The sequence below is a fragment of the Dermacentor albipictus genome, chromosome 1 (assembly GCF_038994185.2).
Source record: "Dermacentor albipictus isolate Rhodes 1998 colony chromosome 1, USDA_Dalb.pri_finalv2, whole genome shotgun sequence".
Lineage (NCBI taxonomy): Eukaryota > Metazoa > Arthropoda > Arachnida > Ixodida > Ixodidae > Dermacentor > Dermacentor albipictus.
Window position 1 is genome coordinate 94,062,810 of NC_091821.1, and position 25,020 is coordinate 94,087,829.

Consider the following 25,020-nt stretch of genomic DNA (forward strand, 5'->3'; position numbering starts at 1 on the left):
GGATCAAGGGTCAGTATTCACCAGCACACTGACTTCCACATTCTTACAAAAGTACAGGGTACAGTTGATACACGGTTCCGTGTATCACCCCTATTTGACTGAGGGTGATACACGGAACTGATACACGGGCTGCTAGCCACTAGGTCAAGGGATTAAATCCTGGCCACGGCGGCCGAATTTCGATAGGGTCGAAATACCCAAAGGCCCGTGTAATTAGATTTATGTCCACGTTAAAGAACCCCAGTTGGTCCAAATTATTCCGGAGCCCCGCACTACGGCGTGCCTCCTAACCAGATCGTGGGTTTCGCACCTAAAACACCACAATTTAATTTAAGCGCCTCGCTGTGATGTCCGCGCTGTTTACTTATTTGACACGATATACATGGTTGTATTCGTAAATTTGACGTCCTTTCGTTAGCGTCGGCAATCCAAAATGAGCCTCGATGTTTTCGATTGCCTTAAAACCGCAATTTAGAACGTCCGCCAGGTTTCAAACGAGCGCCGCAAAAGCATGCCTCCGTAGCAGTGGGCCCCCTCGGTATTTCGCGCTACTGACACGGTGGCGCTGACGGCTGAGCCGATCGCTGCGCCGCCTGACCATTGCAGGGTGCCCATAGCGGACAGCCAATTTTTATGCGAACAGCCCACGGACCAAGATCTAGCTTTGGTGTCACCCTTGACGCTTTGGTGTTCTGAAGGCACCGCCAATAATGCGAAATAATGACACGTTGTTACAATTCGTAAAAAAAAACACGATTGAATAAATATAATTACGTCCAGCCGCCAACTCGTGACGATAAGTTCAGCACTAGCGCGCCCAGCGACATCTACAACACCAGTCAGAACTTTGCCTCTGAATAAGTCGGACAGACTTTCTCGCGTCTGCGGCGCTGAGTCAGTCATCGTCACCGGAGGCCTTTCACCCACTTGCGTTCAACCACGGTTGCTAAGGCGCTCTGCCTTCTAGATTTTCAATATATGCGACCAGGGCTCTACTACGGTCGCAGGCTATGATCCGCCACGACTGACTTAGCACGAGCGCCGCCGGTGCGAGACAGCCTGTCCGACACAACGGTCGCCAGATCGGGCGTCCGTGCCTGCTGCTTCACCTATTTTACCGTGCCGGCAGCCACCGTCCGAGCGCAAACTCAACCCCACTCCGCAATGCCGGCACGCCTAGGGACAAACGCCTACAACACGCGCTAAGAAACTTCCTTCGTAGTGCCAGAGTCCTTCCATGTGGAAGGACTCTGGTAGTGCCTAGGCAGAATCATATTCAAGGAGCAAAAGCCCCCAGATTTTCTCTCTGGCGCCCGCTCTTACTCGCGCCTGCACAAAAACGGCTGGCGATCCCTCAAATCATGCCTCAAATGAACGTCTCGTGTACGGTGGTACCATATGAGTGGTAGAATAGGAGAGATGCCCGAACGAGCGCCGCAAGGGCGTCGCCGCACTTCTCGAATTTCTACAGCAGTCGCCAGCTGGCGAAAGGAGTTTAGAGGCTGAAAGGCGCGCATCGGAAGCTTTCGCTGTGCTGTAAAAGATCGATTATGACATTTTTTGTGGCTTTAAGACGTTTAAGATGTTTTTGATAGTTTGAGTAGGCTCTCTATCGGCCTTAATCACAAAAACAAGTGTACCAGGCTCTGTGGAACTTAAAAATTTCTCATTGGCCTGGGCGATCTCGACAAGACTGACAAAGAGCGTCGATCGCAAGGAACGCGCGTGTTCTTTTCTGGAAGCGTGAAAATTCTTACCGGCGAGTGTACAGCGTAAAAAAATATTTGGTTTTCACGTCATTGTGGGCAGCATCGGGCTTATGGACGTAGTTAATTCATGATCGCCTGGCTATAGCTAAATTACACTGTTGCGCGGTCACAAATTGTTTAATTATTGTTCAGCTCCCTAAGAACAGAAGTCTGCAAAATTAAAGAAACAAAACAATTTTATTGGCACTTAACTTGTGAATATATTTAAGCTACACTAGTAAGTGAATACTTTTTCAAGGTTTCAGTCGAACGTGGAAAGCAAGCTGTCCTCCTCCCTTCAGGCGCTGTTCAGGTGCCTGCTCCAGTAGCGTCAGATGGCGAGCGCAAAATTGCACGCGCCGACGAATAAGCTGGAGCGCAAAGGGAGCGCTAGACAGAGCGGCGCCGCCTCGCCTTCGTGTATACGAACACTTCAAACGAAGGAGCAGTGGGAGGCCTCTGTGTCCAGCTCGGACCTGACAACCCAGCGCAGCCTGGTACAGCAGGCAAGGGCAGCAGCACAGGCCACAGGGGCTCTGAAATGAGTTCTCCATCCGCCGCCCAAGTCTTCGACAACTACTTCTTTCCCTTCGAAATAAATATTTCTACTACTACGCGCCTTCGTGTATGCGGCCGACCTTGGCCGGCTGCTCTGAGCAACAACGAACAGAAAGGGCGTGAAACACGCAGTGAGTGAAGCCGCGGTGATTGTTGTAGACGCGGCATATCGGACTTCACTTGGGATGCACACTGCAGACAGATCACGCACGCTGAAGCTCCTACAAGGAATATCACGATGTTGCAGAAAGCGTCCATGAACTTTGCTTTTTGAATTAGCCTCTCATCCCATGGTGATTTAATCTTGCAGTAAGTGCTTACAATGACGATTTCTCGACGCAACGTTTTTCATTAGTAAGAGTAATTATATATATATATATGTGTGTGTGTGTGTGTGTGTATTGCTTAACACTTTGGGAAGGCAGTAGATGCTGTTTCTGCGTGGTCATACACGCTAATAAAGAATATTACTACATTGTAACGTGGAACAAGAAACAGATGTACTTGATCGTAACATATCAAAAACGATAATCGTTTCAAACGTGATTCACTCGGCAATGAAGCATTCGTCACCGTATAGTTCTCAGAACCCATCTGTATCCAGCAAAATAAAGAAATAAATCAATCTAAATCAATCAAATAAACAAGGAATAAACGACGCGTCTGAAGTCAATCTGCAAGCGTAAATCCGCGCGAAAAGTCCGGTTTAAAGGGAAGCTGAAACGGTTTTCAATTTCCATGAATTGCTGGGATTGGGAAGAACAGACCTAATAATTTACGGTTCCGAAATTTTTTTCTTCATTTTGTTAATATAAGGGGCGGAAATCGCTTTCTAAATCACCCCCGCGGACACGCCCCCGTCGCTTCCCGGAGCGCCGGGTGAGGTGGTTGCCAGAGGAGAGAACCGGCGAGAGTGACGTCACTGGCGGGGACCGAGCTGCCGGACCGGCGTGCTGGCATGCGCTGGCATGCCTCTTTCCGTCCTGCGCTTTACTGAACGACGCTACGAGAGATTTGCCGCCGCCGCCTCTCACGTTTGTTTTGCGATTTTCGTAAACCGTTCTTTCCTTCTGTGCTGCGTGAGTGCCTACAGCCAAGGGCGCCCAACATGCCCTCGTTCTGTGCAGCATTCGGCTGCGCGAACACACGCGGGCGAGACGATGTGGTGTTTCACAGGTTCCCGAAGGACAAGAAGCTTGCAGCGCAGTGCGGTGAGGAGAGATAAGTTCGTGCCGACGAAATCAACTGTGCTGTGCTCGGACCATTTCCGCGATAGCCGGATAGCCTTACGACAAATGCGGAAACGCGTTGTTGCTAGCGTTGCTATACTCCGTTTCATACATCAGGTGCAACGCTGTGGAGGCTTGAGATACTTCTTGCGGTGGCTGCGTTCGCACTTCGAAAAAGTTCGGTGTTTCTTGACCCGATTTTTGGGAAAGCTTTTCATATATAAGCTCAGTTCTGAATGAAAAAAAAAAGAATTTACCCATAGAAACAATCCGTGTACTTATACGGCTGCTAACACGTTCTTCTAAACCAATTTTCTTTTCCGCATTCTTTAATTGCAGCCCGTCGCGGCAGCTTCACGTGCATGCTCGCGCGAGCAAACGCCGCTGGCACGTCGCTGGCACGCCGCTGGCCCGCTGGCACGCAATTTTGGTAACCGGACTTCGTGCGTAGCTTCCACAGCGTTGCACCTGAGGTATGAAATGGAGTATAGGCTTGCCTAGTGACATTCGACGTACGGTTGCAGTTATCATGTTTACCACACGGCGGTGCTAAAACTGCCTAATATCTTTACGACAACACGAGCATGGAGCGCGCATACCGATTCTTGATCGAGCCACAATCGCAAAGTCGTCGAACCATATTCTGAATACCGTACATATAATCCCCCTGGCCATCTCGATCTGGATGTGTATGATAAGCCACTTCCATGACCGTACCTCGCAGCACTGCATGTGCACGCTTTGAAACGCGGCACTTATGTTCGCGATCGTGTATCAACGCTCAGAAAACCACGGGACTTTAGACAAGCAGCGGCAAGGTGCTTGACATGGCGGAATTGTACCCGTGTTTACAATATAATGCGAAGTTAGTGCTTCGGCATTCTTCCAGCAGCAAGTTCCCAGTGACACTTTAGCGCATTTTTTCTCCCATCATTGGAACGTGCAGCTACATGAAAAAAAGCATACGTAACAGCTAAGATTTCCAACGCGCGAGAAAGTGCACACATCGCTCTCGCTTTTGGCACACTCAACATCGCCGTTGCCGCCATCGTTTTCCGTATCGGCTGTCGGTTCGAACATGTACGGCGAAAATACAAGCTGTCCGAGACAGCGAGAACGTTCCATAATGCTTGCAACTCAGCTATGAAGCCAGAACAGCATGCTACGCTCTGAAACGGCGGCGCCGACCGGCGACTGCCGCCATTGACGTCACAGCGGCTCCGACCAATCACGGGCAACAGCGGCGTTCGCGCGATACCCTGAGGCGCTGGCGCACGTTTTCATGAAAAAACAGCCGCTTGCGCTTGTTTCCGCCCTTTTTGAACGTGATATTCGTGTTCAGGGGACTCAAAACTGTAGAATGCCGCAGAGAACTCATTTTTTTCGAAATGTTTCAGCTTCCCTTTGAGCAACGGTAACTATATATTCAGTGTTATTGAAGACCTCTCTGGTGTACGGCACTACGACGCGAAGCTCTTTCTCAAACGTCAGAGACGTAAAAAATGGCAGTGGCCTAGCTCGGCTATGCCAGGGTATACGTAGCGAAAGCAAAGACAGTATGGTTAGCCTTGGTTAAGCTTGATTGCAAGTACAGGTTAGTCTGGTTGTCTAGCTATGTTGCGGCGTTTAGCCAGTCGTTCGGCGCGCTGTCCGTCTGTTTCCTGGGCGATTCGTTTCCTTTTCATCTCGTTCCGATGTCGATTCCAGGCCTCCTCCTGCTTATCAGAATTGTCGCCGTCCATACTGCCACCTCAACTGTGGTTGCGGCGCACGCGAGCTCTCCTTTTGCATCCTCCGAAATGTTATCAAGCATGCGACGCAGCTGGCGAAGCGAGCGGAGGGAAGCGCAACGACGAGGAACGCGGTGTGACGTCATACCGACCGGCGGAGGCGGAAAGGCGCGGCGCTGCGCAGCGGCGGAACACCTGTGGCTCGGTGCTACTAGTGGCGCATGCGCAGTAGTGACTAGGGAGCGAGAGAGAAATATCCGCGGCGAGGCGCGCGTTGTGACGTCATGTGCCTCCTCGGAGCACCGCCACGGCGAAATCGCAAGTTGGCGGCCAGTAAAGCTTTCGCTTTAAAAGCAGTTTGAACGCTCGCGACGCCCGCCGGCTACGCCCTTTCATGTACGGCGGAGAAATCGGCCCAGACTACCCCTGCTGCCACCTGATGCAAAGCGGCGGCACAATGCGTGGCGCGTCGGCGAAGCGGCGCCGTTTGGCCACCTCTGGTGTCGAGCATGGAGCCCCTGGTGGCGCTTCACTCTCCCCTCCGCTTTCCTCCTGGCCTGGTTCCTGGTTCAGTCAGGAAGTTGGCTACATGCTGACAAGGCTAAATGAAATGGTCGTCTATTACGTTGTGGTCGCAATGAGCATCGCAAGGGCATACACATCTGCAAACCAATCACAGAACGTAAAAAGACAAACGTACGGTGAACACTGGTCTGAAATTTTACTTTAAAAAGTAGGGCTACAGCTAAGGTTTCCTACTTCTTTAAAGGAAACGGCTGGCAACACAGCTGCCAGCCACATCCTTCATTCTAGATCTCCGTGTGCGTTGAAAGCAGTACAACCGGACATACACCTTTCTCCATTCTCTAGAAATGCTCACGCGGAAGCCATAATTTGTTGTGCTATAGATTCAGCGCAGTTCTCGGGTACACTTCGACGTCCTGGATGCACATAAATAGTGTCTTTACTTGTTACTTTCCCTCTGCCACAACACAACACCACCATTACGCTGACTTGCTAACAGGAGTTTATATTTGAAACGTTGTTGCGGTGGCGCTACGCGCTGCACTGCTAGCATCGCAGACAGATACATGAAGCGGCCTGTACATGTAGCAGAATAAAAATAATTCGGTCTTTAATTTTTCTGAGCAGTCAGCACATCAGAACCGGTCCATAGCTTACAGCGATAACCATTCGCAGCACTACTTTGCGAATGAAATATGGTTGTGACCAGCTTACACATGCCGTACACTGCACGTTTAAGGGACTTGAACTTACCGACAAACACCACGACCTAGGCAGCACATGCGGCCAAGCGCTATAGGCCCCAGGCAGCATACGGGATCCCATTTCAAATGAGATTGAGTGGGGCAGTTTCCTTCCTGAATTTTCTTTGTTTCAAGTAATTTGAGAAGAGAATGGCCAGCTCGGCCAGCACAACATCAGCCATGGAAATGAAACTGAACGCACTTTTATTGTCTCCAGAAGAAAAAAAAAGGTTTAATATTTCTCGTCTACCAGAGAAATAGAGAAAAACAAACGAAAACTACAGGAGCGAAGGCACTACTTGTCGTTCATTGCCACGGACTTCTGGCCCGCTGTCACCCTGCAGGTTCAACAGCGTGTGCGTTTCTTATATAAGAATAATAACCCACACGACTAACCTTTCTTTCATGCCAGTTTTTGAAGCCGGCAGAGAGCGGTAGTCATAAAAGCCGTTGTTATTGCAGCTCCTAACTTGGCAATGCAATAGCAACAACAAAAAGAAAGTCTAAGCGCCACCACGTTAAACTGTCTAACGTCCTTGTGCGTACCATGTGTGACGCGAAAATCGTGCCTAGGGAAGCACTCTGTTGTGTCTAACGTCGATTTGATCGCGCGATAAAACAGCACCGGGTGCACGTTGGCACCCATTAAGAGCGTTCACTCCCGGAGCGGTCACTCGCGCTAACGGAGGGGGGGCACTGGTCTACTCATTGAGCAACGTGTCCCTACACTACGGGTCATCGGCATTGCACAGATACGTGCGACGTCAATACTGTAAATTCCACTCTAAGAAGGTACTGGTTATCGCTAGACTCTCCGAAACATTAAAATTGGCCGCGGAAGTGTAATCCCAAAGAAAGCGGGACGATAACACGAGGTAACAAACAGAAAAAAGAAAAAAAAAGATAAGAGTCCGTTGAAATCTCGGTCACCACTCGCCAACACAAAATCGTCGACAAAGCAACCTGTTTTACATACACGCACATATCTCGATTCGTTGACGCTGTGTGATTGGAATGAGTCCGTTGCCGGGCGACCGTAGGTGCGAGGTGGCCGAAGGCAACAACAGCAAAACAGGCGCAAAGGGATGTGCAGCAACAACGGAAATGGGAGAATGGTGCAAGCAGCGCGCGACACTCGTCTCGACTGTCCCGACATCACGTAGCATCGCGCGTCTGGCAGCGTGGGGGTTGTCTTCGAGAGAGCGCCCGCAGCGAGCACTGTGTGGACACAGGCGACGGCCGCTCAGTCGGCCTTGACGGCGGTCTTGCGTTTCGGCTTGAGGTAAGCACCGTAAAAGAACAGCGCGAACAGGATGAAGTAGGACAGGTACATGAACATGGCAAGCAGCGCCGTCCACTCCGAAATTGCGCACGATGCGGAGCCGCGCTTGTTGGTGAAGAATCCCAGGCCAGTGACGTAAGCGCCCATGAGCATCTGCATGATCTGGAGAGTAGTGATGCAGACACCGATCCAACGTGGCATGCGCACGTGGAACGAGCGCAGCGCAAAGTACGAGTACATGAGCGAGTGGACCACGTAGTTCATGACGACGTACCAACGCGCGGGCGCGATATGCTGCTGGTAGAAGTACCAGGAGAACATAAGCACTGTAATGTGATGGTACCAGTGGAGGAATATGAGCTCCTTCTTGCGCAGAATGATGAACACCGTGTCGCCCAGCTCGGGGACCTTGCTCAGCACGAACATCCAGGTCCAGAAGCCCGAGACGCGGTCGTACTCGATGTACGAGTTGTTGCACACTGAGTGGAAGAAGCCGAACTCGCGCAGCACGTGGATCAGCTCGGGGATGGTGCGACAGGCCCCCACCACGCTGAACACGGAAAGCAGCAAGTTCCAGGCCTGCAACGGCCGCGTCAGCTTGAAGGCCGGCCTCTGGGCCATGAACGCCTGGCCACCGAACACCACGAGCATGTAGAGGCCCACCCAGTAGACGGACGTGTGCCAGTTGCGGTTCATCCACAACCGATTCTGGTCCTTGTCGAAGTTCACCTCGAAGTCGAACTCGAACGAATAGTTGGGTTTGATGTTGAGCAGGTTCAGCCCCTCCACGCTGACGCTTCCCATGGTGTGGCCGCTGCTGCACGAGGCGCTGCTGCGAGAGAAAGAAAACGGGACGGAATATAGCAGGAGCATGATATGGCCGCGACAAGTCTAAAGATAGCCAATATCAAGGCACCGATACTGCACATAAGCCCACTTCGTCAAGATATCAGGCCAGATTAAAGTCAGCTCTACAAAAGGCCGAAATACGTTCCTTCTTACTTTTACGAGTTCAAAATCTCTCAGCGCTTGGTGCCATAAACGATTTACTTCCATTAACATGCAAAGCTGAGCGAGCGAGCTGGTAGGCGTTCATGATGAAGTTTGTGCAGCGCTCGGACGAAAGACAAATCACACGGGACATGCGCTCTGGAGAGTCAGCGCGTGTCCCGCATACTTTCCTTGTCTTTCGTACAAGTGTGAGCTCTGCACAAAGTTCGACACGATTCCATTCCAATATGCGTTCGCAGTAGTAGTTACTGCCACCACAGCGGCCATGACTATATGCCACGTACAGTCGAGCGCGATTTGAAGGTTATGACGCGAGCGTCAACCAGCCCAGCACTTCAGACACCTGGCGGCCGGTTTCGGGACAGGAAAAATCATGATTTCGCACTCTTCTCTCCCTCGTTCGCTGTTACATACAACCATCACCCCGCGACAAACTCACCGCCCTTTCTCTCTATTCTACGCTTTCCATTTGTTGCGATAAAGTGTGGACTTCGTTACCTCGTATCTTCGCGGGCTTAAGCTAATGTTCTTGGTCACCCATTCTTCCTGGCTCAGCAGCAATGACGTTACATAGGCTAGATACAGCTTCGTAACGTCCAATTTCAGATAATACCGAAGAATACGTCGTGCGCACTGCGATCACTGCCTGTTCGCAGAACCAAAAAAAAGAAAAAGAAAGAAACTGATAGCCTAGCAGGGAGTGACGGCTGCTGAAGGAACAGCAAAAAGAGTGAGGGGAGCAGGGGCGCTATTCTGGACACGCATGACGGCTGCACGGCCGCCATTATCCGCCATGTTTACTCTCTGATTGGCTGTCGAAAGGTCACGTGTTTTGAAATTTGTGCCGGGAAGCGGAAGTATTTCAAAATGCAATTTTGCGTTTTCATCAAGATGACGAAACGTGATGTGGAGCTGCAAATGATATGGACTAGTACATTTTTTTGGTCCTTGGCAGATATATTGTGATGTTAGCGCTTCAAAAAGAATGTGAGCGGTAGCGTGCAGAAGCCAGTGCAATGCATCTGCAATTGCGCGAATATGTGGTGGCGATTCAAGATATGCGCCATGCCAGCTTGCTGATTGGCTGAAGGAATATCTCATGAGGAGCGTCACAGGAAGGGCTGTTTCGTAAACGTCATTTTGACGATGCGTGACGTTGCGCTGGGCCGCCATTGCTGAGATTTTCCGCCATAATTTTTGCTGCGACGAGCCGCGCGAATTATGCTAATGGGAAGCCATATGCAATGGCAGCTGAGAGGAATGCGTATCGCCACATTTTCCCCGTCGTTTGGCACCACGAAAATCTTTTGTTCATAACGCGTGCTCATAGTATTTGCATCGCTCTCGGGTGGTGTTGGCATTTGTGTTTGGAGCCATCATTTTTTAAAAGAACGCGTTTATACGAAATAATATTGGTTGAACATAGCAAACTTTCGGCAATGTTGTCCACTTTTCACTGCTGCATTTGTATTGTTATCAAGATTAATGCCTTTTCGCACAATCAAAAGTTATGACAACGGCCTCTTTCTAATTTACAAAAAGAAATGTACGCAAGTTGGCGCCTTGAAGTTTCCTGCGTCGGTGCGAGTAACTAGCGAAATGAACAAGAGATGGCAGCGCCGGCGCTTGCGTCGCTCTAGTGGATATCTCTGGCGTGCGCAACGCTATCGGTGATATTCGGCCGTTTCTCAGCCAGCCGAGTCGGGCTGAGTCACTTGCGTTTCACGAGATAGCGATAACGTCGCCTAGAACGTGCGCGCATCACAATTGGTAGGTCGCGTATGTTGTCTTAAGCAAGAAAACAAGCGCGTTGGCGCCAACATGCGATGACTCATTCCGTTTTCCGGGGACACGCATCCTAGCTATTGAAGCAGACGATGGCTTGTACGCAGCAGACGACGGAAGCGAGAAGCGTTTTCGACGGAATAATCATACGCTTTGAGATAGCTGCTTTATTTTTACTGCGGAGGAAAACTGTTTTGCTTTACCGATAACGCTATATTCAGTGCCTTCATTTCAATTGCTTAGGCGAAACGTCAAGTTGGCGTCACGTTACGTAGGCTAAACTGGGCCACCAGCGCCATTTTGTTTGCGTCGCGCCTACGTCACGCACCGAAGAAAATGGCGGAATGTCCAGAATAGCGCCCCAGGCCTGATACCTCCCTCGCCTCGGCAGAGAATTCTGGGCCATGGCGCTGTTCGCGTTCCCGGTCGAGGCTCGCGCGATAACCTTCAAATCGCGCTCGACTGTACACAAGCATATTTGAAGGTTGTGTAAGTGAACGCGAGTGGGTCGAATCCCATGCAAAGCTAAAAGGCCAGACCCAGCACCGTTTACATTAACTTTTCCCGACAAAGCGCAGTCTGAGCGGCATCCTGCGTAGAGCTAGATCGCGCAATACGCTTCGGGTACTCCCAACTCGACCGTTGGCGTTTACATTCACCTTACCAAGTGCGTTAGGCTGAGTCAAACCTGCCCCATGACCCTGCGCGACCCGAAGCTCACTCAGTCTGAATGAAGTACAGCTATGTCGGAGTTCTTCAATCATGCCAGTTCCGAAACTCCGTTCCGAACTCCAAGGTGTCAATGTGGAAAGGTCACTCAAATGACACGTCGCTAGTACGGGATAACAGGAAACATCGATTCTGCAGTAGCGCGATGCACCAAGACATTGCGCGCATTTCTTCTATGCCGATCGTGTGACCCAAGTGCATAACATTGGCCTTCAAATAAACGCAGCTACTTTCTCGTTGGAATTCTCTTGTCGAAGCCACTGCAGCTTCGACGCATCGTCGCCTATGTCCGCTCTAAACGGCAAATGCCGCTGAAAAGGGCGCTTACTTGAAATGTCCTTTATTTAATTTTACGTAATTACGTTTATATGTTATTTTTCTTCTGTCGAAAGGGCAGCGCCGCAAGAACGACGTAACAAAACAGCAGAAGACATTGAAGAAATACGCCCCAAGCCCGAGTCGGAGCAGCGCGGACACCTGTTGAGCCGTCTCGCGTTGCACCCCGCGCACTAGGGGTACGAGCAAGGTGAAGCGAAGGTCGCTAACGTTTTGTGTGGTGTATACTACATTGGACAAGTGGTTGTTGCTAATCCTGTACTTTAAGAAGTCTCATTTAGTGAATAAAATAATTAAAACGAAATAAGTGCGACTGGAATTATTGCCTGGACGACAACACCATATAGTAACTTTCTTTTCGCCCGTGGGTGACACCCCCCCGAATTTCTGACAGTCATTGCATGTGTCCAAATTCTGAAACCTGGGGCCTGTGAGAGGTTTCGAAACTGGTATTATTTATTATTTACTCGTTATGTGGGACAACTGAAGAGCTCTGATTTGTACGAAGCAGGTATAGATCTGAACCAGACAAGCACACTCGACCAACTTTTAATAATTTTATATTTCATACTTGTTCTCGGTGGCGAAAAGTGCGCTTTTTTTCTCCTGTTACACGAGATAATTGTCCCGAAGTTTGGTCGTAATACAACCCAAATCATTGGCAGCACAATCCGTAAGTTCTAGCATATAGTTCCACAGATGGCTGGCTATGTACTTTCTATACCGATTCTCGCGGTAATGAATTCCTGCCTTACATTCAATTGTGGGCCCTTGTAGGCACGGCATTGCACGGAATGCGCAACCACCATAGCAAAAAAAAAAAAAATGGTACTAACGCAGATCGTGAATTGCGTTTATTTCACCACACCGCTACATGATAAAATGAACCCTTACGGTGAGAATAACGGAAGGGGATGTGGGGGATTTGGGGGGGGGGGGGGGCAGGCTTGATTAGCCCCGCCACGCCCAGGTCATCAGGCAGCAACCAATAAGGCGGTGCAGAAGAAGTAGAACTATTGAAAGACGCAGATTATACAACGTACACAATTTTCTGATCAGAAAGCATAAAAAGAAAGAAAAACAACACATTCAGGACACCATTACTAATATATAGCGTTCTTCGATAAGAGACGCATTGCAAGGTTTCATCGATTTAACTTACTTAGTATGCTGAGTAGACAATACTGCAACGTTGCAGACTATAAGTGGTACGTTACCGTGGAATAAGCCAATGTTCAGTACATATGCTTTGCTATGCCGAGAGGTGGGATTAGTCAGTAAATTTGCCAAAGTTCGTATGCGGCGGCTATCTTGAATTATATCCGGCTATAGTGAATTATATCCGATCTAAATACCGTTAATAGGTGGTGCACATAAAGAGACGCACTTTTATATAGCTTTGGATTTAACAAGTAATTCGGACTTCTGCCCCTTGTACGGTGAATCGCAATCAAATGTTGCGCGCCTCTTTCTGATAAGTGAGCTCTCCGCAGTGAGCGTCAATGCTTCCCCATCATTCTCAACAAACGAATTCGCTGAACAACAACAAAAACATAACGACGGTTGGGAGCCGCTGCACCGAAGGCCCTCTTGGCACACTCAAGGCGCACAGAGATCCCTCTACACTTGCTTCCCGCTGCTTTCCGTGTCTTGGTTAACGCAATATTTCGCACAGGCCTCGCGGTCTTCCCTTATCACTTTCCATCACTTCGATATAAAAGCAATGAACACATGAGTCGTTGCCCGACGACGTCGCGTCTCTTCGACTGCGGTGTCCGCGCGCGTGAGCGTGAGTCCTAATTATGATTTCCATGTTGCACAAACAGAAAAAAGCGAACAAGCTTCCTGGTAGCAGTCGCACCCTCTCTTCACGCTGGCCGAATTGTACGCCAGTTGACCTCGGCTTCTTCAGAAGACGTAACAATGACGTCTGGCTCTGACGTCAACCCGTGTAAATTGTACCGCCCTCTCTCCCCCCCTTCTTCCAACAGACAAGAGAACGGCGACAAAACGGCAGATCCCACGAAAGACATGAAGCCAAAAGAGACCGGCCCATGCACGCAGTTGCCCGGCACCAGTGACGTCGATCAGCGGCGGGGAAAAGGTTTCTCAACGCTGCCCGACTATTCTGGCGAGCCTTCGTATATAATCTAGCGTCCAAGCTAGAAAGCTAGCCGCCAGCGTGCAGGCAGAAGACGCGTCGTAAATTTCTTGATTTTTTCTTTCTGCAAGAATACTTCACCAGGGCGAACGTTCTCAGCCCAGCTCAAATCTCAGCCGCCAGCGTGTAAGTAGTACCTGCAGACCCGCTGCAGGGTACGCCCTTTCTTGCCGAACTGCCGTCTACAGCCTCGCCAAACCGCATGTAAGCGGCTGAACGCGTCTTCTGCTGAGGCCATTAGAGGACAGCCCGGATCCAGTCAAGCCGCATAAGCTGCTGTTCGGCAGCCCGGTAAAATTTGTATTCTCGATACGGCGACGCCCATGCGTCCACGTGGAGTTAAAGGGACACTAAAGGTTACTATGAAGTCAAGTTAAAGTGATAAAGCAATACTCTAGAACGTCTAAAGCGTCAATATAATCGCGAACAGAGCTTTAGTAATCGAGAAATTGAGGTAAATGCATGACACGATTTGAGACCCCCCAGCGACATTCCGGTACTAGCCCGATGACGAAGGCACTCCTCATCATAATTTATGTCACTAGTACTCAACTACTCGTATTAAAAAGGTAATTTCATTCGGTTATAAGACGGAAGAAAATGCTACTTGTCTACTTCTGTTCGATTCTAAGAAAAAATAACATTTTGACGTTACCCTTCAGTAGTAAAGGTGGTCGAAAGGTTTCGTTTTCGCTCGACTCTGCGCGCTCGACTCTGCGCCGCGCGCGCTTTGGAGTTTCAGTTGTTTCGTTATCGCGTCGTGCTGCGCTGGTTCTGCTGGCTCGCGAAACTTGCATTTGGAACAAGCAGCGAGAATGCCACGTCCAGGTGATGTCGTGTGATGCGCAAACGGTCCGCGGAACTTGGCCAAGGGCAGTTGCAGCGGCGAATCCAACGTTACTTATAACTGTGTGCCAACGAGTGAACCTCACCGTTCGAAGTGTTTAAGTGCCGTACCTCTGCCACAGCACATTGGCAAAGAGCCGAAAATCGCATAGTGTGCTCGCTGCCCTTTCGTCCAGAGGATTGCGAGTCCAACGCCGACTTACTGAAGTCGTGTGGAGTACCTTTCAAAGCAATGCTTTCCCGTAGCGCTGTTCCGTCAGTCTTGCGTGCATTCTCCGAAGCGCAAGAACTGCAGGTCGAAGATAGGGTGGTGAGTGCGGCATTTGGTTTTCACGAAGGGAAAGCTACAAATGCGCGAATATGTACAGCCATGACATACAGTTGCCGTCGTAGTAGTACGCAACCACGCCGGCAGCGCGAGCCCTCAGCAGCAGGTCACGTTCATCAGTGCTTAAATCACTGAAGTCGAGCCCAGCATCGCGAGCCAATGTGTCGTTGTCAGGGCCGTCCATTGCAACGAGCGTCGAAGTTGGCGTCATAAAATAAAGAACCAGCTTATCGTCGCGCGCTTTCCCTTCTGCTAGACACCACAGTTCCGCTTTCGCGCTGCTGTCGGCTCTGTCTAGGTTCTGTTTCTGGCCGCGCGTTCGCGTATTTGTTACGCCTGATTTTGGAAACAGTGACTATTATTTCTGGACGAAAAGTTTCTAGAATTTCGCTCTATGCACAATGCCTTACAGAGCCTCATTTTCTACCCGTAAAATTTACGCTCCCTCTTAGTCGCACATCCCCCCTCCCCCCTTTCTGGCATTTGTTCACCTGTCAGCTGTCGCGAGTGCGGCCAGCAGACTTATCCCCCTTTCGTCAGTTCGCTACTGACGGAAGGGAGCTTGTACCGGGGGTTTCAACAAACACTCAAAAATTTGTATAAACTGCCGGCGGAAGATAGCACAATTCTAGTCCATGAGCTGCTCTACTCGTAGAGGCGAACATTACTTGCACAAAACATTGAAAAGCATATTCGACTAATTAACGTTTTAACTAATTACCTTACGGCACGTACTGCAATTTACAAATTCTAGCGGGTGAGACTGCAAAGCATATCCACTTGAAATGAACTGTGTGGATGGCACCATGTACGAGATATGCGCCGTCAAACTTACGGTAAGAATGCACTGTTGTTCCACGTACTTTCTTAACAAAACGTCGCTTTATAAATTGAAGCACAAATGTAACTGGAATGCCAATGCATTCCTCCGCAAATTTCTGTAATTCACATCTCAAAACTAGCGTCATCCTGAGAATTCGTAAATAGCAATATGTGCCATAAGGTAATTAGTGAAAACTTAATTAATTGTTTTGATTTATTTAGTCGATTATATACATTTCAGTTTTTTTTTTTTGTGTACGTAATGTCCACCTCTTCGAGCAGACTAGCTCATGGACTAGAATGGGCTACTTGCCACAGGCAATTAAAAAAAAAAAACTTTGAAAGTGTTCGCTGAAACACTTGGTATACAGTAACTGTACGTCACCGCGCAGAGCTGAGCGCCAACTGTCGGTTAGCGCACGTGCAACGTTACGCACATGTACACCCGTGAACAAAAGTATGCGGAACACAGGGTCGCCGAAAAAACTGAATTTATTAGTGATTAACACGCATAACCTGAAACTGACGAATGCATCAAAAAGTTCGCAGCGCCAAGTTTGGACAGCAGCCCTGAATTTAAAGTTACATTCAGAGGCAGGGGAGAAATTTGACTTTATTACGGAATCCCTGGTCCGTATTCTTTTGTGCAACGGTGTACGCGCTCGAGCGCGCCGGCTCCGACGGTGATGTGGACGAGGAAGACAAGGCCAAGGATCAACGGCTTGCAATGTGCCTAGCTTCGTTAAATATTCAATACCCAGCACACTGTCACGAGAACCACAACACTACCTGTCGGAGTATCGACACTACAGTGACATAACAAAATACGGGCCAGGAAAGAATGTCTATGAGCGCGAAGTGTACTTGCGATGCCATGAGCGCGAGGCTAAAAGGACGAAGGTCTGAATAAAGCGAGGCAGCGCTGATACGACCAGCACATTGGTATGTCATAAGCTACTGGTATAATTTGCTTGTGCTGTCTGTATTAATGCAACCAACTATTAAGTTTTGCTTCTCTAATTGTCTTTTTCCTCCTCTTCTTCCGTCTCCTGAACATCACCAGTTGACATGCCATGTGCCCGGTCGGGCTTCTTGATCTACCGCAGGCAACCATGGTTATATCAAGTTAACTACATCGTAAGTTGCAGCTATTCGCTAAATCGATTAGCGAACAAAAGGGGAAGCCAACCCTCTAGGGCTGTGACCACTGTCATTGGGATCTGAACAATGTACGGCTTACGTCTAGGGCACTCGGCTGCTGCGACGAGAGATGTATTATGAGCGTCCGATAACCGCGAGCAGCGAAATAACGAAACTAATTTTTCGCACTGACCTTAGTTCTGGCTTGTTGCCGGCAGGTCTACCAGTCTAGTGTCCTATGTTATCTGATGCTTAGAGTGCTATGTGAACGACTTTCACATACTACGGCGTATCTTATTCTATTCTACAATGACCTCGGTGCACGTGACTCTTTCCTTTTTGCTCCCCACTGAGACAACCAGAGCATAACTGACGATTGAACGAGGGTGCTGACGAAATAAAGCATGGTCATTCATACAAGAACGTGATAAAGAAACAAAACGCGCAGCGCCGGTGTTCCGGAGAAGGATGAACGCAATGCCGCAGCTAGCTCATCCAAACAGGTGGAAAGCAGCTGGCAGGTGGTGTGTGATGCTAGAAAATGTGGCTGCTCAGCGAAAAATATGTTTCGGCATTATCGATCCACTTCATCTCCACCCCCTATATATATATATATATATAAAAGAAAGCACGAGTGCGCTGACGTACATCAATAAAGACCAAGTGCAGCGAAAACACTAGCTACGGAATGAAACGCACAGCTAATGACTCACTGATCAATGTTCTAAAATGATACGAAAACTACGACTGCACCTTCACCGAACGTTATGTTAGAACAAATCAAGTTTAAGTGAATATTTAGGTGAATAGTTAAGTGAAAGCGGTAGATGCGAAAAACTCATGCGCAATCTATTACTCGTTACCACTAGTAATTTTATGAGCAATTGTGTTGAAACGAACGTATTCAGCATTCACAAGTTTGTGGAGTCATCTATAATAGCGCCCCTGTCAAGGTGTGGCTTGGGACCCGCAAAATTCGGCATCAAGCCTTTTCAAACGTCAAGAAGGAATCGGCGGCCACAGTATACTGCATCGTCGTGCACACTGAGCAGCAAAAGGAGGCGTGCGATGCGAGCTAACCAAAACTTATTCTACTTGCGACAGACCGCGAGAGATAACGGGAGCTTCTCACTGCTACTCACCTATAGCGTCAACGATGCCAGCGTTGAGAGCAAGCAAACAATCCCGCCCACTGGCTGGGCTATTGCGGCAGCACCATCGTTGGCAGGTGAGAGCAGGGGGGGGGGGGGGGGAGGCTCTCGCCAGCAAGGACCGATATAACCCGAAAGCACTCCTGTGAAGTGCGGCCACGAGACGTCTGGGAATCGTGACAGGTAGTAAACCCGCGGACCGACCGCTTAGACACAGAGACCGTCACGCTCGCAGCTACTATTGCCTCATTCACTGAAGTGTACGCCAACAAAGCGGAGTTCCCAAACACAAAGTGGGCAGTTGTATCAGGCCACCGCCACAAGGCACGCATGACGATAGACAAAAAATAAAGAGAAAAGAGGAGAGAATGACAAAAAAAGAAACTGCCGCCAGCACGCCGAGCAATGCGTGCCGCAGATAAACCCCTTCTGTCACGTCCTCCTTCCAGACGTCGTGCGAGCAGATAGGCAAGAACCTGCGGAGGCAGAGTAGATAGCAGTAGTCTATACCCGAGCGACACAAGCGCTCCAAGATATAATAGATAACGATGGCCCTCGCCACTGCTGTTTTTTTTTTTCTCGTCTTCCCATTCGTTATCGGCAGGGCGTTGCGCCTCAGTATCCTGCTGGGGGCGAAAGTTGTCCAAAGTGGCCGATTTATCACCCGCCGAGCACCGATTGCGGGGGTGTTGCGGGGAACGGGACACCTCCCGCCACTCCCGGTGCGCCCGTACGCGCGGCAAGTCCGCCTCAACATGGGAACGAAGGTCGTGCGGGGCTGCCGTCATCTTCAACATAGTCGCACCGAACAAAGCGCGAAGAACAATGACAAAAATAGAGACCACCGGCTATTATTCTTATCATGCACGCGGGCTCTCAATCACCCGCAGCGCTGCACAGCAGGGCTTAAGGTGGTGGTAGGGTTAAGCGGGGCGGGTGATGCAATGAAAACTCGTCACGCAGCAGCGGATGCCCCTGAGGTGACGATAACAATGTTTCCAGACGTAAGCGTAAAATCAGGAGTCTGCAGCGGATGCTCGCCACCTGCTCTCTTTGTACGGTGGCAAAGGCAACAAGAGAGAAAATGCTTAGAGGAGCCTGGATATGGACTAGACCAGCCCACAGACTACGAAATGTTAATTATAGACGAAAACTTTCGCAGGCCGCTTACATAGATTCGCGAAAAAGGACAGTACTGATCGGGGAGCCTTCGGTCCCCCCAATCGAGTTCCTCAGGACACTATTAATAAAGTTCTTGTGACTGTCATTTATCTAACCACAATACGCTATATGCCAAGCTGTGCGAAGAAAAAGAAGAAATATAAACGTTTCCAAAAACATGAAGGCATAACAACGCAACGGGCAAGACATTTAAGGAAGCCTTACAAAAATCGGTTTGACCTTTCAGTCACTCATGAGTCACCTATCAGTCACCCCTGTCACCTATCTGTAGACTAAGTCCGCAGAATGTCTGCAGACACCGTGCGGACTGCAAGTAGACTTGTCTGTAATATGCGTGCCCAGTGAGTGTGTGTGTAAATATGTATATGTATCTATATATACATACATATTCTGAACCATGACATATTTTATAATTACGGTTGAATAGTTTTGACCTTTCACTCACCCATGAGTCACCCACCAGTCACCTCCATGTAGAGCTAGTCTGCAGAATGTCTGCAGACACCGTGCGCACTGCAAGTAGACTTGTCTGTAATATGCGTGCCCAGTGAGTGTGTGTGTAAATATGTATATGTATCTATATATACATACATATTCTGAACCATGACATATTTTATAATTACGGTTGAATAGTTTTGACCTTTCAGTCACCCATGAGTCACCCACCAGTCACCTCCACGTAGACCTAGTCTGCAGAATGTCTGCAGACACCGTGCGGACTGCAAGTAGACTTGTCTGTAATATGCATGCCCAGCGAGTGTGTGTGTGTGTGTAGATGTATATCTATATATAAACGCATATATATACATATTCTGAACCATGACACATTTTATAATTACGATTCAATAGGTCTGACCTTTCAGTCACCCTTGAGTCACCCACCAGTCACCTCCACGTAGACCTAGTCTGCAGAATGTCTGCAGACACCGTGCGGACTGCAAGTAGACTTGTCTGTAATATGCATGCCCAGCGAGTGTGTGTGTGTGTGTGTGTGTGTGTAGATGTATATCTATATATAAACGCATATATATACATATTCTAAACCATGACACATTTTATAATTGCGGTTCAATAGGTCTGACCTTTCAGTCACCCATGAGTCACCCACCAGTCACCTCCATGTAGAGCTAGTCTACAGATTGTCTGCATATTGTCTGCAGACACTGTGTGGACGGCAAGTAAGTAGACTTGTATGTAATATGCATGCCAAATATATAATATATATATATATATATATATATATATATATATATATATATATATATATATATATATTCTACATGACACATTTTCTAACAGTTAAATCGGCTTCACCTTTCAGCCACCCACGAATCACACACGCACCCAAGAACACACACACACAAAAACACACACACACACACGTGTGCGCATCGTGAACCATGACACATTTTATCATTGTGCTCTGTTTTGCCATTTTAACATTTTGAAAACTTTGTCACTGATTGCTACAAGAACAGTCTGATAATGGCAGTTATATAAATCAATTATTTAATACTAATTGAAATAAGGTAATTAATAATTATAAAATAATAAAAATAAAATAAGACATTAAAATAGATAATTAATAATTAATAAGGTAATAAGGTAATACTGGCGTGTTACATAACGTACATTAAATGCAGCAGTTATACTATCCATCCGACCACCGATTGCGTGGTTGCTTTCGGCGCCGGCCCCCAGGAGGCGCTGGCCGCGAGCACCGGTAAAATTACGGGTGAGTATATTTTCCCGTCTGCACCTGGTCACCGACAAGTCACGGCGTGCACGCGTGCACGCCATGTGCGCGCCGCATTGACGGCGACCGATGAGGTAGTGAACATGCCGTGCCGAGAGGAATTGTGGCGATTTTTGTGTGTATTAATGATCCAAAACCCCTGTGACTGCATAACGTAGCTCTCAGTGTTTTCCGTGTGGTGTGCCGATGCCAATTATCGTAGTTATGACCCGGTCGCGCTTTCTTTGTTACCGGCTCATGAAAAGCCGATGGTACTCTCGTTGCGCTCGCATTCCATCACAGTGCGCGGAAGAATTTTTTGAAAGTTGCGCTATCACGTGCTGTAGTTCATCTGCAATTCTACGCTGTTGACGCTGGAGGCACCGTGCACCGACTGTCCTTCCTGCGGTACCTGTGCGATGCGGCAGCAGCTGTCACGGAGACTCGTTTACCGAGCAGGCCTAGAAAGGTAAGTCCGGCGCGTGCGCGCATTCTTGTAGTCCGTGAAGTGGGCATTTCTGTACGAGTAACAAGGTGATTAGTAACGTGACAAAAATGATCGTACTTTTCGAATGTTCGTTCTTGTCGCAGGGCGCATTTAGCGAAGTTTGATGAAAATTGCCCTAAAACGTGATGTTGCCAAAATCTATCGATTATTTGCTTTCTGCTGTGAAGTTTCCTTGCCCCGGGGACTTCTTGATTTGAATAGGCGCAAAAATTAAAGCAGGGAAAGTTACTATTTCTGTACGTAATTTTTCAGCGAGAAATCGTATAGCCATTTCTAGAGGTACGTCGATTTGTCGTCTTCACAGCTAACGGCTGCGCGAAATGGCACCCGATTGCTGTGTACGACGCATGGCCAGGTTTTAGCTTGTATGCAAGTTCTTTTATTTATATAGTGTCTTCAGACAGCCTGTATTTCTTGCGTTGGGTGTCATGTGTTTTCGTGTATTTGTAAATGGTTCCGAGATTTCAACAACAGTATCTATCTTTAATGGAAAAAATTGTTTTCTCACCTGAAAAAGAGGGAGTCTGTTCTTTTTCAATGCATCATCCTTTGGGGCAGGGCTTTGTTGCACCACATAAATAAATTAGGTTTTCGAACGCTTATCATGTGTTAACGAGTTTTCTGGTTGTGCAATTCGCATTTGACGTGGTACAGACATGCGTTTGTGTGAAGTTTTTTATAGTAGATTCATGTTTGCTCCAGTTCCATTTACATGTTAACTGCCTGTGATGTAATAATCGGGTATTTGTGCAACCATGCAGCTTCATGTAGCTGTTTGTACGAGACTTTTCACAATGTCACAAGTTTACAGTTTCAGCAGGGTTAACTTTACAGTAAACTGAACATTTCTTCTTGTTTAGGGATGTCACGATTTGGTGAGCCAGAGGAATCTACACCACTTGGGAGCCTGCGGCACTTCGGCAGGCTGAACAGCGCGTCAAAGCATCTGATTTGCATGCTGCGACAAGGTGTGTGCAAGGCGGTCACTGCCACTCACATGAGATGTCGGTACTCACTACTTCATTCTTTGGAAGCGATATTCTTGGTCCCAACCAAGCAGCCCGGAAGAAATCGGAGACAAATAAAATGTGCAAAGAATACTATTGCGTCTGTTATTTTATTGCATGCATGCATGCCAGTTCCCCATAGTGGGGCTACAGAAATTCTATCTAATGTCTGCCTAAATGCTGTAATCCTGTGACCACAATCTCGACAGACTTTGTGCAGAAATGCTGTATCCTGCAGCTACACAGATTGAGCAGACTTTCTGCAGAAAGGGTGTACCAATTGGGCGCTGGGAGGTGACAGGGGGTGACAGAAAGTATGTCACCTGTCTTCAGATATTCTGCATCCCGGGTGACTCGGGGTATGCAGAATTTCTGCAGAAAGGGTGTACCAATTGGGTGCTGGGAGGTGACAGGGGGTGACAGAAAGTCTGTCACCTGTCTTCAGATATTCTGCATCCCGGGTGACTCGGGGTATGCAGAATTTCTGCAGAAAGGGTGTACCAATTGGGCGCTGGGAGGTGACAGGGGATGACAGAAAGTCTGTCACCTGTCTTCAGATATTCTGCATCCCGGGTGACTCGGGGTATGCAGAATTTCTGCAGAAAGGGTGTACCAATTGGGTGCTGGGAGGTGACAGAGGGTGAAAGAAAGTCTGTCACCTGTCTTCAGATATTCTGCATCCCGGGTGACTCGGGGTATGCAGAATTTCTGCAGAAAGGGTGTACCAATTGGGCGCTGGGAGGTGACAGGGGGTGACAGAAAGTCTGTCACTTGTCTTCAGATATTCTGCATCCCGGGTGACTCGGGGTATGCAGAATTTCTGCAGCAAGTCTGCAATGATTTTTGTGAGGGCAGGAGCGGACAGGAGTGAGCGCGCGATGGCAAGCATGCGTGTGGTCCGACCTTAAAGTTCCCGTGGTGCCAGTTGAGCGTTCAAAGCTACACGAAATCAGCGAGAACCGACAGCTACGACACCGATAAACGGGGTGGCCAAAGTTTAATACCTACGCGGGCGGCCGAGCGTGAGCAGACGATAGTCGGCTTCTTCAGGAAGTACGTAATTATCGAAATTTATAAGCAGGTTTTCGCTTACTTCAGCCTGTTTATTAAACTGCGTCAACAACTATACACAGTAACAGCAGGAAGAAGCACACTGATCCAAACACCAATCTTCATTGATGTCAGCTATTGGCCAACAGATGACATTTAATATATTCTGGGAATCTGATATGGGTATGTGAATCTGATATATTACGAAATGAAGCGTCCAGAAAAGAGTAAGGAGCAGGCTTCTGTAGAGAAGAGAGCGTTTGAGAAAAAGGTGAGTTCGCGCTCCACTTGCGAGCTCCACGCACGGCGCACGACTGCAAAATTTTGGCTGAGACGTTCACAGCAGCGTATGCTATCCGCGGACTGTGTTTTTTCACCAAGCCCGAGGACCCCTTTAAAAATTAGGATCACCCAGAGAGTCAAGTGTAGCCGACAGAGGAGAGCCTGCAAGTCAAAAGGATGACAAAAGGATCCACTGAAAACAACAGCTCCTTACGTAAAATGAAAACATGGACAACACGTTCGCCGACAAGCGCGAATAGCTGGCTCCTGCGCTCAATGAAAATGTGCCTTGAGACGCACAGGGGCACTTTTCTACGTCCGTTTCAGCGCTCGGTCGCTTAAAGGGATCGATAGGTTGCCTGCACGTGCAGTGGAACCCGAAATATATTGATTGCCGTCTCAATTGTCGCCGGCGTATTTTAGGAAAGTCGATGAGATTATACAGCGTACCAGCGGAAACAGCTATACTGCCATATAGGGGTGTGTATATATATATATATATATATATATATATATATATATATATATATATATATATATATATACACTGCCATGTAGGGGTCTGTGCGCGGAGCTGACGCGGGTGTCGAAAGGGTGTGTGCCACCATGGCGGAAGCTCGCTCTGATTAAATTTCCGCTTAGACTAGGTGTCTACACAACATTTGCTCAAGACTCGAAATAGAGGAAATCCATCAAAGAAATCCACCTTACGGGATGAAATTGACCGCGTTAAATATTGGCCATTCTGAACCCGTTTCGAGCAGAACATTTATTCATGTGCCCACCCAGCAGGCTCAACAGGAGGCCGAATAATAACTTCCCAATATAAGCAAATGCATAAAAAAAAATGTGGTACTGCAGGAACGGAAAGTTCGGCAAACTATAACTGGCTGTGCAATGAACCTATAGATAAAGAAGTCAATAATGTCTCCAACCAACATGTTGTATTTATTAAAGCCCGACATTTAAGAACTAACTCGGCTCTTTCATCATAGGTTATTCCATGGATAGAGGCGAGGTGCATCTCCTTAAATGTACACTCCCCCCCCCCCCCCCCCCCCCGCCCCACCTCCACCTCTGTTAACTTCTAAAGAGCTGCCATCCACGCTGCCATCAGTCGCTTAGCCCCTGA

General features: G+C 48.4%; 1 protein-coding gene across 5 annotated transcripts in view; it reads right to left on the reverse strand.

Moving 5' to 3' along the window:
• Positions 1 to 6,720: 6,720 nt before the first annotated feature.
• The window catches only part of Baldspot (elongation of very long chain fatty acids protein baldspot), a 216,347-nt gene continuing 198,047 nt past the window's right edge, over positions 6,721 to 25,020 (reverse strand). For 3 of the 5 annotated variants that reach the window (XM_065432849.2, XM_065432847.2, XM_065432851.2), the window contains one exon: positions 6,721 to 8,647. In XM_065432849.2, the coding sequence (XP_065288921.1) occupies positions 7,777 to 8,647 (871 nt within the window). In that variant the 3' untranslated portion in view covers positions 6,721 to 7,776. Of the gene's footprint in view, positions 8,648 to 9,110; positions 9,127 to 25,020 lie in introns of those variants that run through there. The other 2 variants (XM_065432852.1, XM_065432848.2) reach the window with 2 other exon arrangements.